The 14,171-nt window shown below is 48.8% G+C and overlaps 1 protein-coding gene across 1 annotated transcript in view; it reads right to left on the bottom strand.

Moving 5' to 3' along the window:
• The window catches only part of MYO18B (myosin XVIIIB), a 232,537-nt gene that overhangs the window by 95,760 nt on the left and 122,606 nt on the right, over positions 1-14,171 (bottom strand). The window contains exons 29-32 of the mRNA XM_032395173.1: positions 11,865-11,988; positions 10,890-11,090; positions 7,270-7,380; positions 2,920-3,024 (exon numbers count right to left, since the gene is read on the bottom strand). Coding sequence (XP_032251064.1) covers positions 2,920-3,024; positions 7,270-7,380; positions 10,890-11,090; positions 11,865-11,988 — 541 coding nt within the window. The remainder of the gene's footprint in view (positions 1-2,919; positions 3,025-7,269; positions 7,381-10,889; positions 11,091-11,864; positions 11,989-14,171) is intronic.

The following is a 14,171-nucleotide window of genomic DNA, read 5'->3' as shown; positions in this document are numbered from 1 at the left end:
AAATAAAACAATAATAAACTTAGATGCACCTAAAAACATAATCTCAAAATATATATATGCTCTGGAGAAACTCTTGCCCATGGGCACAGTGAGACATACGTAAGAATAGGCAAGGCAGTTTTATGTCTTAGAACAGAAACAACTAAATATCCACCAGCAGAAGAATGGAATTAAAAATAAAAAGAATAGGGTGCCTGGGTGGCTCAGTCGTTAAGCGTCTGCCTTTGGCTCAGGTCATGATCCCAGGGTCCTGGGATCGAGCCCCGCATCGGGCTCCCTGCTCCGCGGGAAGTCTGCTTCTCCCTCTCCCACTCCCCCCGCTTCTGTTCCCTCTCTCGCTGTCTCTCTCTCTCTCAAATAAATAAATAAAATCTTTAAAAAAATAAAAAATAAAAAATAAAAAGAATATTGTGTAGCAGTTAAGATGAATGAATTAGGGGTGCCTGGGTGGCTCAGTCGTTAAGCATCTGCCTTTGGTTCAGGTCATGATCCCAGCGTCCTGGGATTGAGCCCCGCATTGGGCTCCCTGCTCCGCGGGAAGCTTGCTTCTCCCTCTCCCACTCCCCCTGCTTGTGTTCCCTCTCTTGCTGTGTCTCTCTCTGTCAAATAAATAAATAAAATCTTTAAAAAAAAAGATGAATGAATTAGAGCTCCACGTATTATCATGGAGTGGTCTCCAAACATGGTACAAAAGGCAACAAAGTAAGTTGCAGAATCATGTTACTATATGTGGTTAAAGTTCAAATACATATGCCAGGGAATTCCATACTCCAACCACAGGATGATAGTCTCCTCTAGGGAGCAAGGAAGAAGGAAGGAGGAAGGAGTGGGAGCTTTAGGAATAGAAACAAAGCCGCCAACATAGCGATAGCAGGAACACAAGCAGGAGGAGTGGGAGAGGGAAAAGCAGGCTTCCCGCAGGGCAGGGAGCTGATGTGGGACTCGATCCCAGGACCCTGGGATCAGGACCTGAGCCAAAGGCAGACGCTTAACGACTGAGCCACCCAGGCACTCAAATGTTAAACAAACATTTAAGTATGTTTTCTTTCCTTAAAAGTATCTGAATCTGATACCACAGATTTTTAATTTATGTGAACCCTGGGTGCTTGGTGCATAAGCATTGATTATATTATTCATTCTACTTTTCCCTGTGTTTGGCAAATGTCTTAATAAAACATTAAAAACTACCAAATGTGATCATTTATTTAAAGGTTCCAGCTTGGTGGCTAACATGAAATTAGCATTTTATTCATTTCAAGTCACCTTCTGTTTCCACAGAAAATGTTTCATTTCAGCAATATCTATAAATACCTTTCTTTACTGGATTACCTACTTTGTTTCCTCCAGTGGACCATGCTGAATAGAATGCCACCTTCTCCTGGTGACTTCCCACTATCATTCTAGAATCAAATATTGGGCTGGGCTCTCTTGCACTAATGCTAAAGAAAGAGTAACCCCAATGGCTTTGCACTCAATGGCCTGGTTTGCTTGGCTGAGATACTAGAAAATTCAGAGCAGGAAGATGATAAAGCTTTCCTGTGGATTCCTTCAGCTTCCAACCCAGACACTCAATGCTATGGTGGTCCTGCTCTAAGATTCACTCAATCAATTAAAAAAAAAATACAGGGGTGCCTAGGTGGCTCAGTTGGTTAAGCATCTACCTTCAGCTCAGGTCATGATCCCGGGGTCCTGGGATTGAACCCCGCATCAGGCTCCCTGCTCACGGGGAGTCTGCTTCTCCCTCTCCTGTTCCCCCTGCTTGCGCTGTCACTCTCTCTCTGTCAAATAAATTAATAAAATATTTTTAAAAATACATAATGAGCACCTATTTGTCTAATCGCTAGGGTGATGGCTTGAAGAAGGGTCCACATTCCTTGGTGACCAGAAAGAATAACTCTGCTGATAGACAGTGAGATCATTGCTAATTAAAACACAGTGCATGCCCGTTAAGCAAAGACCTTAAAATACACTCCTTGCGACTTTAAAAGAAATTATCGAAGCCGCAGGCATCTCTCCGATGTTGGGGTTTCATGTAGTGGCAGCACAGGCAGGGCAAGGAATATCTGGGCGATGGAGGAGCGCTTCCTCTCACCTGGGAAATCAAGAGCTGGTGCTGGGCTCTGTGGGCTCCTTTATTTACAGCTGTGAATTTTTTGCAAAGACGGAGGTTGATTTTGTGCTCAGGGGACATTTGGTCATGGCTATAGACATTTCTGGTTGTCACAACGAAGGGGGGATGGTATGTTGCTGGTATTTGGTAGGTGGAGGCCAGGGATGCTGCTCAGCATCCTAGGGGGCATGGGACCGCCTCCCCACAGCAAAGGACGATGTGGCTTGAAATGTCCACAGTGCCGCAGTTGAAAACCTTGGTATACAGCCATGGCAACCTCCCGGCGGGGCTCTGCCCTCCAGAAGCTCAGAGCAGTTCATTAGCTCACCCAAAGCCATGTAGACAGAAGTGGCCCCAGCGAGGGTTTCAAGCTACATTTGCTCGACTCTGAGCCTTCTAGCAGAAGTCTTGTTCTCACGAGGCCAGCTGTGAACACAGTCGCCATTCACATTCACCCCCTTAAAGCTAGGGCTGCTTACCCTCCCTCCCTGACAGTTGCTGAAGGCAAGGCGACCTCGTCTGTCCCTTCTGGCTAGGCGCACTCTGTTTATTCTCGTGGTCCTTCCAAGAACCCTGCTGTGTGTGGACCCCAGAAGGTCTCCTTTGAAGAGCAGTGAGTGTGGACAGGGCTGGAATTGATGGGCCAGAGGGCACCTGGGAGGAGCTGGTGGAGGCTGGCTGAACCGACTGGCCTCTGGCTTTTCCTGAGGACTTACTGAGCTGTCCTCCCCCTTGGATCCATCTCTCTGAACAGGGCCTAGAGGCAGGGAATGTGTTCTCCCAAACGCCTGCTGGGGCTTCCCTCTTACCTGATCACAGAGGGTTCCAATCAGGCCTTCCAGATCCTGCTTCTCGTGGAGGACCATCTGCTTCTCCTCGTATTCTTGCTCCAGCTGCATTTCGAGCTGGCGGAGCTGCGGGCACAAAGGGCAGATGCAGACATAGGCTAAATGAGCTCCCATCTGGACAAAACCCACAAGGCAGGGAGACCATCTGGGGGGTGCGGGATGTGAAGCTCGCAGCCCCTTGCCCTGTTCCACAAAGGCCGCCCTAGCGATTAGGAAGTGGGTGTCTCTGTTGGAGAACTCAGGAGCCTAAGAACTTGGGGATAGCTGGCCAATGATGGGGAGCCCCCGCCACTCACCGTGAAACCCTCGCCCCACAGTTCCTTGCCCACTCCCCAACAGCTGTTTCCTTACTAAGCCATGACCTTGCCTGAATAGCTGCAAATCTTGGCACTCTAACTTTTTAAGGCTCTGGGCAACATTATACCCAACATATTAAAATGTAGCCACCTTCTTTATCAAATAGACTGTGACTCCATTAAAAAAAAAAAAAAAGAGGAAGAAGTTTGCATTTGCCATTACTCGGTGTTATGGATTACATGTTCGGGTCTCTCCCAAATACCTATGTTGAAATTCTAAACCCCCCTGCGCAGTATTATCTGAAGACGCAGGCTCTGGGAGATAACTGGGTTTAGATGAGATCTGGGGGAGTGGAGCCCCCATACTGGGATCAGGGCCTTTCTAAGAAGAGATCGCAGAGAGCTTGCTTCTTCTGTCTCTCTCCACCACCTGAGGACACAGCAAGAAGGCAGCTGTGTGCAAGCCAGGAGGAGGGCCCTCACCAGAGGCCCAATCTGCTGGCACCTTGATCTTGGACTCCCCAATGTCCAGAACTGCGAGAAATGAATGTTTGTCCTCTCAGCCCCTGGTCTGTGATACTCTGTTATAGCCGTCCAAACAGACTAAGACATTTGGCTCCGGGCAACTCATTTCATTTCATTGGCTCTGATTTCTCTAATCACCCAGCAAAGGCAGGTGTTCTCCACTAAAGTGAATACCCCATGATAACCCCTTTGCACACCCTCTTCCCCGCCAGCCCTTCTCCTATATGCTGCCTTGCCCACCCCTTCTTCCTCCCTTTCCATGCTGTGTTAATGACCCTATTGCATAGGTGGGCAAACTGAGTCAGAGAGACGTTCTAAGGCCCCTACTCCTAAGTCGGTTGCCGCTAAGAGCAGTTAGCGTTCTACCTCCTGACACCAGCTCTTCTGCCACCCCAGACAGCCATCACCATTCCCACCCAGGTCGCTAAAACAATTGATTTCCTGCCACAGCGAGAGATAGATGGAGCAGAGCAGGCGCTAGATGAAGTCCAAGTGTCTGCCATCAAGAGAAAAGTACCTTTCTCTGACCTTGCTCTCTCCCTTTATAAATCTGTCCATGCAAAAGCCTCAGGAAGGCCGGGGTCACATCTCCACTTCATCGGGGCCCTGGCTCAGGGCACTCATGATGCTTTGAGACACTTTTAGAATGCACCAGAAGTTGTGCAACCTTCACACAAGGGCATAGGGGCAGGGACAGAGGGCTTCCATCTCCTGGCCCATGGAGGTCAAACTAGTGATTGATGGCCACTTATGTAAAAAGCAAGTCCATTTCAAAACTTTAAGAGTGAGAGACACAAGGCCCTCTGCTCATATCTGCTTTTAGAGTGGAGGCTGGCAAAGCTAAAACACATTTTGAAAAATACACAAAATAATAAAGACTCTGTATCAAGCCAGGCAAAGTTTTCTGGAGTGTGTTCTGCAGGATGGCTCCCCATGGCGTGATGGGTACGTAGGTGGAGGAAAGTCCATGCTAGAATGAGTGTGGGGATCACTGAGTTAACGGGTTCTTCAGTGCAAGACTTATCAGAGCCTTTGGCAAATTCATGTGCAGGAAGCACTAGGATGCGGCATTGCCCAAGGCTGACTTCTATCAATGCTTCCTAAAATGGCCTTCCACGGTCCAAACATTTGCAAAAGAAAAAGAATTTAAATCTAGCATTTTCAGTAAGAGGGCTTGGGAGTGAGACAGACCTAAGCTTCAAGTCCTAGCTTGGCTACTTCCCCGCTAGGTAACTTTGGGCAACTCACTTCACCATTTTGAACTCTGGTTTTCTCATCTGTGAACCAGGACCACAAACCTCACAGAATCCTTCAGAGGAGCAAGAAAGCTGACGGACAACAAGAACCCATCTGGGTGCACGGTGCTCACTGGGTGTTCAAAGAATCCCATTCATTTCTCCCAGATATGTAAGAACGGAGAAAAAGCAGAAACTGACCCCTTGATGCAAACTCCCAGCACTTTACAGTTTACAAGCTACTGCCCATTCTTTTATCTCCTCTTCACAATAGCAGAGGAGGGCAGAATATTTTCTATCATTGCTTGTATGTCTTAGATCAGAAAATAGAGTCTCAGGGAAGTTCTGAGACTTAACTCAGGGACACACAGGTCTGGATGAGTCCAAAATCGTTGACTTTCTTTCCAACCCTGGGGAGTTTGGGAAGGAATGCGCTTGATTCCTCGGGATGAATCCATGTAAAGCCCCAGAGGGACTGAGTTTAGGGGGACCCCAAAAGGAGTATTTGAAGAGCAGGACAGGCAGCAGATGCAGCAGCATCCACTGGTGAAGATTGGGCTCAGCTCTCAAACACTTCCCTGGAGTAAGGGCAGGGTACCAAGGCAGTCTGATCTGCCCGAGGATGTGCTCAGCGAGACTCCCATCTCCTGCCGAGGTTCTCACAATCACCAAGACGCCCTTCAGTCCTGCCCAGGAGGATGCTTGGCTGTGGGCTCTGCAGGGCGCCAAGGCCCCATGCCCTCCTTCTCTTGGATGGACGAATCACATCCAGGAGCAAGGGAACCACCCGGCTGGTTCATTGGCTCTTCTGCAGGGCCCACTGCTGGAAATCCACTATTGCTTGTAAGTTTCCAACAAACAAGGATTCCATTACAAAACTGCTGCAATGTTTCCCCATCTGAGATCTCCCTCAGTCTTCACTGTGACCCTGCAAGTAGTCACATTATCCTATCTTACAGATGAGAACAGTGAAGCTTATTAGTAAGGTTGTGTGGTTCCTCCAATAAATAGCCCCACACTTGGTAGCTGATGACATTGAGACCTGACCCAAGCATGACTTGACTCCATGACTCCAATGAAAAGCAGTGACATTGGCTTTCTTGTGTGTCTTATAAACGGGCTCTGAGTGACCAGCGCTGGATACAGAGCAAGGAGTCCAGGAAGAGCATGGACTTAAGTAGCAGTGAAGGCTTTTAAATCACTTTCCCAAGATGGCACCATTGTTAAGGTGGAAGGGCAGAGATCCAAACCAAGAGTCTGGGAATTCCAACACCCAGGCCCTCAAGCCCTACAGCCTAGAGGCCTCTGCAGACAGACCACCGAGGGAGCCTATAACAGCAATCAGCTTTGGAAAATGCTACTCCACCCCTTCTTGGAGATCCAACTGCCCACGAGATGATGAAGGACCTCGAGGGGTCCCACAGCGAGAAAACCTGTTCACTGAGCCATAATCCACAGCTTTCCAGCCATCCCACTTAAGAGATGCATCTTCTATTCATATCAATCAATGCATCTGTAAGAATGTTTATCTCAGCATTGGTTAGAGTAACAGAAAATCCGAAAATCCTCAATTCCCAACCACAGGGGACTTGTTGAAGAGATTACAGCACGTGCCTAAGGTGGACTGCTTTTAAAGCTCTTAAATATGTAAGTTAGATCTGTATTTACTGACATGGAAAAAGGCCCAGGACACACCGCTGAGGGAAATAGCAGGCGTCAAGAAAGCATGACCCCATTTAGGGAAAATGATATCTCAATAAATATGTATGCGTGTGTGTACAATGACAGAGAGCTATGAAATGACTTTTAAAATAGTAATAATGATGGTTTCTAGGTGGTACGATTGCAAGGATTTATTGCTTTCTTACCCACTGTTTGAAATGTCTGCAGGAGCTTGGATGAAGTGTAAGAAATTATTTGCAAAGGAAATAGCCACAAGAGACTAGTCCCCTCCTTGAAACCTGTTAAGTCCTTCCTCAAGGTATAAAATTACATGGCATTATGGGCTTTTGGCAGACATCTTGGGGTGCTGATGCTTGACAGTTCCAGTAGCTTCTGGAAGTTCTAGGACCATATTTAAGATAGGTATTTCTGCTCTAGCACCCCTGACAGCTAAGGTCTTAGGTGGTTGCAGGAACAGTGTGTCCCCAGGCCCTAGAATCCACCCCTCTCCCCGCCTCCCATGCAAAGGAAGATGGCACCAGGACCAGACCTGCCAGGGTCCAAGGGCACAGTTCTGCTTTCTGTTCACATACCCGCTTCTGGCACGACTGGCGGACATCTTCCAGCTCCTCTTCCTGGTCCTCACGATCCTTCTGGTGCATCTGCTTCATCCGCTCGATCTCCAGCTCAAACCTCTGGCGGAGCTGGGGGGGGCGGACAGCAAGGACAGAGGCACATGAGGGCGACCCACACCAACCATGTCAGACTGGTTATTCCCCCTCCTGCGTTTTTCATTTCTGGAGTGCGGGGAGGAGAGTCAAGTCATCCCCCAGGCACCCAGGAAGGTCAGAAATGATGGATAAATAGCCCAGGTGCTGCCTCTATCCCTTCCTGCAGTCATTGCAAGCATCACTAATCAATCACACTCTTTCCCATTGACTTTAGACAGAAGACTCCTTCAGGATCCTTCTCAACACTTTCAACACAAAACAAATGTGTCATCCCTGGAGCAAGCATCAGTGAGGGTTTTTTGGATGGATGGCTAGGTGGGTGGATGGATGGTAGAACAAAAGTTTATTCATGAAAACAAGAAAGGCTGCAGAGGGAGAACGTTTGCCCAAAATGTCACCTTAGACAATTCACTTTGCCTCTGATTACTCTGTGGAAAACCACCACCTCAGGATGCTTTACGAGAATTCGATGAGATCGCCCGCCTTAAGTATCTAGCACATTGTCTGGCACACGATTATGACTCTCTTTTGAAAGCAGACAGGAAGGACTGCCCTTCTCCCTTTCTGGAAGACAAAATTAAAAGCTGTGTCCCTTTTAAATGAGAACCTCCAAAATTTGCTCAGAGCCAACAAAGAGCCACCTGCGGTGCAGGATGTTTAAACTGTGTGACATTGTATAGAAGGTTCTAGAATTGGAAGCAGATGTCATGGGTTCCTGTGGCGGTTCGAGACGCTCCTTTCTTGATCTTTGTAATTGAGGGACTGACCCAAGCTCTTGCTTCTCAAATTCTGTGGTGTGTTAGCATTACATAAAGCTATTTTTAAAAATTTACATTTCAGGGCTTCACCCTAGACCTACCGGATCAGAATCTCTGGAGTACGGGCTCCAAGAATTTATACTTCCAAGCTTCCATTTATCTGTACTCTAATGCCGTTGGTCATGGAGCAGCATTTGGAACCCAATACCTTAGATGGGTTACAATGTAGAAACTATGATCATTTACCACACCACCCAGAGCCCCCTACCAAGCCTTCGGAAGGTTACAATTGCTGTCCCTCACATGGAAATTAAATTGGGAAAAAACAATCTTGGTCTTTTAAAATGTTGACAATATTCTCCACCATGCAGGACCATGGTGGAGAGGCAAAAGGTAGCGTACCACAGAGCCCCTATTACAGTTCCTGGCATAAAACAGGCTCACTTTAAATGTCAACCTCCTTCCTCGCCTCCTTTAAAATGACAGAGGTTATGGGAAGATAATCCAAAACGAGGAGCTTAAGCAAGTAAATATAATATTTCTTTTTCATTTTTTTTCTAGCCTCTTGGACACTCCTGACATCTGCAATACAATTTATGTCAAGCTTATATGAGTTAACATAAAATTCCCTGGAAAAAGTGCTATACTGTGATCAATAAATATCTCCCGATGTCTACAAGGACACAGTGTGGCATGAGGTTCTGGGCGAAGCTAAAGACGGATTCAAGTGCTGCGTCAGCCTCGCCTTCTGTGTATGCTGAGGGTTGAAAATTAGGAAGGACGCATTAACTTCCCAGTCCCTGAGGTCACAGGAGTACATTTCTGCTCCTGAGCACCGAGGGGTCCCCTGGTGGTATCTTAAAGAACTCAGAATTTTCCAAAATGCTCGCTTTATTCTTGACTCTGGGTTGCTATACGAACTGCGCCATTCTCCACGTTCCTTAAGATGATCTACGAAGATACTCCACCTCCTTCATGAACCTCCGTGGATTCCTAGCTGGATCTGGGGGAAGCCAGGGGATTGACAAGGCTCCAGTTTTCTCTGTACAGAGGAGGAGACTAAAGTCTAGAGAAGACAGGGGGGCTTGCTTAAGGTCATAGAGACTGAGCTGCCTGGAGGACCCCATGTGGATGTGACCATATTTCAGCTCCTTGAATGCCACAGGACTTTCCTCCCCCCAGGCCTTTGCATGAGCTATTCCTCCTGCATGGAACTCTCTTGGTGCCAACTTGGACTCATCCTTCAGTAAATGTCACTTCCTCCAGGAAGTCTTCCCTGATTGTTCCCCCAACCTTGCTCCCAAGACCAGAGATGCAAATTAAACTTTCTCAAGATACTCAGCATGACTATAAACTTCCAGAAGGCAGAGGGCACATCTGCCTTGTTTTGTTTTGTTTTTAGAGAGACAGAGAGAGTGGTGGGGAGGGACTGAGGGAGAGGGAGAAAGAGAGAATCCCAAGTAGGTCCACACTGAGCATGGAGCCTGACGCAGGGCTCGATCACATGACCCTGAGACCATGCCCTGAGCCAAAATCAAGAGTCAGATGCTTAACTGACTGAGCCACCCAGGCACCCATGTCTTGTTTACACCTGCATCCTTAGCATCCACACCTTGCATGATGCAAAGTAGGCGCTTGAAAAATTCTCGTAGCCTGAGTGAGCTAAAGGAGCTCAGTTTTCTGAACTGCTTCAGACTCTGTCCCTCCATGCCCGCCACACCCGGTCTCAGTACTTAGGAGGTTCCTTGCCAGTGGAGTGAGAGTAACTGAGAAGCCAGGGCAGGCACCCCTGCCTTCCCACTCCCTCACCCCACTGAACCAGAGCTGCTCAGAGTTCATCTGCTCTACATATTCATGCTACCTAGTCAGATTTTCTCGGAAAGGGGGTCCCCGCCTTATAACCACTTCAAAATCATTGCCACTTGTGAAATGCCACATGAGAAATTTCTTTCCAGCTAAGTCTCAGGAAAAGGCTTTGTTTCCACTTGAAAATCTGGTTTGTTTTTACCTTGGGATAGCAAAGAACACGCAACTCACATTTCCTTTTTCTCTCTGGCCACCAGGAATTTCAGAGCTGAAACCATTAAGGGTATAAGATCACATGTTTTGTGTATCTGCCATCCCCAAACCTCCTTGGTGTCTATTTTAGTGTATGTTTTTCTGTCTTGGATTGTTTTATTTATAATTTTTCTGTTTTAGGATGCATACATTCTATAAGCTGCTTCGAATTCTTTGTGGAATGAGGCGGGCACATCAACAAAGGAGCCTACAAAGAAAATCTTCATCGGAAACTTCATTAAGGGTGCTGGTATTAGCGGAGTCGCTATTCCTGCCTTATTTCCCTTAGTGGTTTTGTGTTTCCCAAAGATCAGTGCCCCAATCTTCCTGGAGGTTGTGCACAGTGCTGTGCATGCAGCAGGTGATCTGGACTCAGATGTCACGAGCTCCAGATCCATCCCTGGCACCCCCTCTGGGTCTCCGAGCCTCAGCTTCCACATCTATGAAGAGGGGATCATACTGGTGTCTGGCCCTCACAGGACGGCAGGAGTGGGCTAGATCAGGAAGGATCTAAATGCCAGGCGTGGAGGTTAAGAGGGTCTCGGGGTTGATAGGGAGCCACAGCAGAATAAGGAGACGCTGTGCGAGGTGAGGTGCTGGTGTTGCATTTCAATAACTCCCTTCCGCACCAGAGCCAGTATGGGACCTGGGACCGAGATCTCCTACCTGCTGCAGCTGCTTGATGGTGTTCTCTTGTTGGTTCTGGATTTTCTGTTGCTCGAGGGCGCTAGATTCCAGCTTCCAGAGCCTCTCCTTCAAGCCAGCTACACAGTTCTCTCCCAGAGAGGACAACCCCAACAGCTCCCGCTTATGGGCCTGCAGAGTCTCCACCTCCTGCTTCAGCTGCGAGGTTTCCTGCTCCTTTTGCTACAGAGATCAAGGGAGCAGAGATCCAGAGTCGTGTGACCACAGGTCCCATCACCAGGGAACAACCTGTCATCCCTACCTCGGCCTGGAAACCCTGGCCGACACAGAGGGCTGCTCCCTGGGACAGTTCACACAAGCAGGGGTGGGGGGCTTTGTGGGGAGCAACACCACGGCCCCCAGAGTTAGACCTCAAAGCACATAAAGGGAGTGTTTGCCCATTTGTAAGCCGGGCATCTGCCAAGGAGGGGATTGAGACACTGGGGCAGTGAGGCAAGGTGTCCAGAAATGACTCGTCCAGGTTAGAAAGTCAGCTCCAGGGTCAAAGAACTTTGGGCTAGATCAAGAAATTGCTGAATGCCAGGCTGAGATCTCTCTTGGGGGTAGCAGGGAGCCACAGAAGGATGGGGAGCTATTGAGTAAAGTGCCCGTGTCATATTTTAATAAAATCCCTCTGCACTAGAGCCCGCATGGGACGGGGCACTGACCCTGGATGGGGTGACAGTAACTCATTCTTTGCCCAGCCTCTCCTATCTCCCAGGTGAGTACCTTGAAAGTGCTCAGATCATCTGATGATCACTCTTCCAACCACTGTTTGTTGTATTAAGGCACCCTGGGACCCATGACTTCAGCTGGTTGGCGGGGACTAGCATACCCCTGCCCCCAACCCCCTCCAGAGTTCTCTCCCTGTCACTATTTACCTTGGGTGCACAGGGGGGTTTCCTGGAAGCCAGCAACTAAGAGCCTAGAGGGCTCCATTCCCTCCCCATCCCTTACCTTCAACTGTTGCTGAAGCTGGCCTAGTTCCCACCGGACGCTGGTGTTCTCCTGGGTCACTTTCTCTCGAAGACCCTTCTCAAACACGGACTCCCCCAGGGCCTGGGCCAGCTGCATATCAAACCTGTTTAAGCAGAGCATATGTCACAGCACTGTGGGGGGGCCCTGGGGCTTGGGGGGGGAACAAGGGCTGGAGAGAAGCAGTGAGCCTGCCGGCAAGCACGAGAAAGAGACAGAGAGAGAGAAAGAGAGGGAGGGAGAGAGAGATGGAAGTTTTCGCACGGTGCTTTTATGTAAGGTTGTGGATATGCAGGAGGAATCTAGAATGTCAGAGAGCAACTTTTAGGGCTCAAATAGAGTTTCCACAAAAATAATGGAGACTTATATAAAACACGATTAAATACAGAGGTGAAAACCAGAGTAGAATAAAACCATATACAGATGCAGAAAGAAGAAAAAAACATATAGAATCACAGAAAAATCTCATCTATCTGGTTTGCCCATATATGCGAAGACTCTTTAAATCTACAAGGCCCAGGTTTGGGGTCTAATAGTCACTGATCGGTGAAGGAATGGAAGTATATATCTGCACAAACGAGAGAGTCTACACTGCGTCTCCTACAGGATATCACCTTGCTCCTGCACTCATCAGTTATGTTAGAGCCCAGTGATTATTGATAAAAGGCTGGACATTAATACATTCAGTCTTGCCTTCATTTGTTTCCCCAGCAAAAAACACAGAGACTCGACAGTCCTCTTGGGGGCTGTCCCGGGAATCAGGAAATGCCTCATTTGGGGTCCATCTACCCCTCCACAATGGTGACCGCTGAGTGAGAAACACCTCCAGGATGTGACATCATTCCATGCAGTTCCTTGCGCTTCTACCCCTCTCCCAGATGAGGAAACCAGTAGAGGAGGCTCTACCAAGGCTCAATAAGATGTGACCGTGGTTACTTGCCCTTGGTCACTTGCCCTCGGCCTACACAGAAAGCCCCACGGCTCCAGGGAACTGGGCATGGTCAGAATGGCTGAGCTGGGCATGGGGCCTGGGCCCCGGTGAGAAGAAAGTCTCCCCTGTTACAAAGACTATCCAATGTATCTTAACACTAGATGGTCATTCAAAGCCTCAGACTCCCGAGAGAGCCCATCATGAGTCACATGAGGGAGTTCTCCTGTTGGAAGAGCCCAGGAGCTTTCTGATTGGCTGATGGTGACATCATTCAAGAGGCACCACTGGCCGCCTAGAAAGGGAACCATCCTATGGGTAATAATGCTCCAGGGTCGCAGAGTGCCGGGTTCTGGGCTCTGCCGTGGGGTCCGTGTAGTAACAATTCAACAAGAAACATGGTAATGATATCCGTTTTACAGAAGAGGAAGCTGAAGTTCAGAGAGGCAGAGTGATTCGGCCCCAAATGCCAGCCGGCATCCAGCTTCTCTGCTGTCTTAGCTAGCCCCCCATCTACCTGGCAGGGTAGACTGTGGGGACAGGCAGTGACAGAGGGTTCCGAGGAGTCCCTGGCCTAACAGGCCACCTGATGCCAAAGAATGGCTCCTACGGAGACCCGAACTTCTGGAACACACGGACCGACCAACTGCCTGAGGCCAGATGGATTCACACACCTGCTTCACCCCACCCGAAGCAGCCCTGGGGTCTAACCTCCAGCGAGTGTGGGAGTCTGAGCCCAGCACAGGCCTCACCGCAAGGAAGCAGGCTGGGAGTTCCATCAGCCCCCGGAACTGAGCTCTGTGACCTGTGGGGTAACCGTGGCAACAGGAAGCCAAGCCCAGATGGAACCACTTCGGGCCGCTGTGAACTTAGAAGCCACAGTGGGAGCAGGGAAACTACGGGCGTGGAGACATCAGTCCACCCGGGGCCCAGCAAACCGAGGAGGCGGCTACATCTACACTTTGATTAGACTTAGAGAGCTATGAGGAAGTGTTGCTCCCTTCTAGATCCTTCCCCACTACAGTCATTTTGCCTGATTTCCCATCATTAGAGTGAGGTTTCTATCGTCCATAGGCCCCCCGCTAAAATGCTGGTCCACCTAGAAAGATAATGGCTGCCGTTTGCAATGAGCTTCAGAACATGAATTAATGTCTATGAGGAGATGTAGAGGGGTAGGGAGCATCACAAGACAGGTAAGTCTTGGGGGGAAGCAATGTAAGTATGAAGAAATGGGGACTTTCTCAGGGGAGCCCTACTGGGAAGGTCTTGAGTGCCCAGAATGGAGGATTCTGCCCAAGAGGTGTCAGGGAAAGACCAGAGAGATGGAATTTTCTGGTTGCATAAACTCCATGGACAGCCCC

This window comes from Phoca vitulina, unplaced genomic scaffold, assembly GCF_004348235.1.
Source record: "Phoca vitulina isolate PV1807 unplaced genomic scaffold, GSC_HSeal_1.0 scaffold82, whole genome shotgun sequence".
Classification (NCBI taxonomy): domain Eukaryota; kingdom Metazoa; phylum Chordata; class Mammalia; order Carnivora; family Phocidae; genus Phoca; species Phoca vitulina.
Note: the sequence above shows the minus strand (reverse complement) of the source record. Positions and strands in the feature narration are given on the sequence as shown.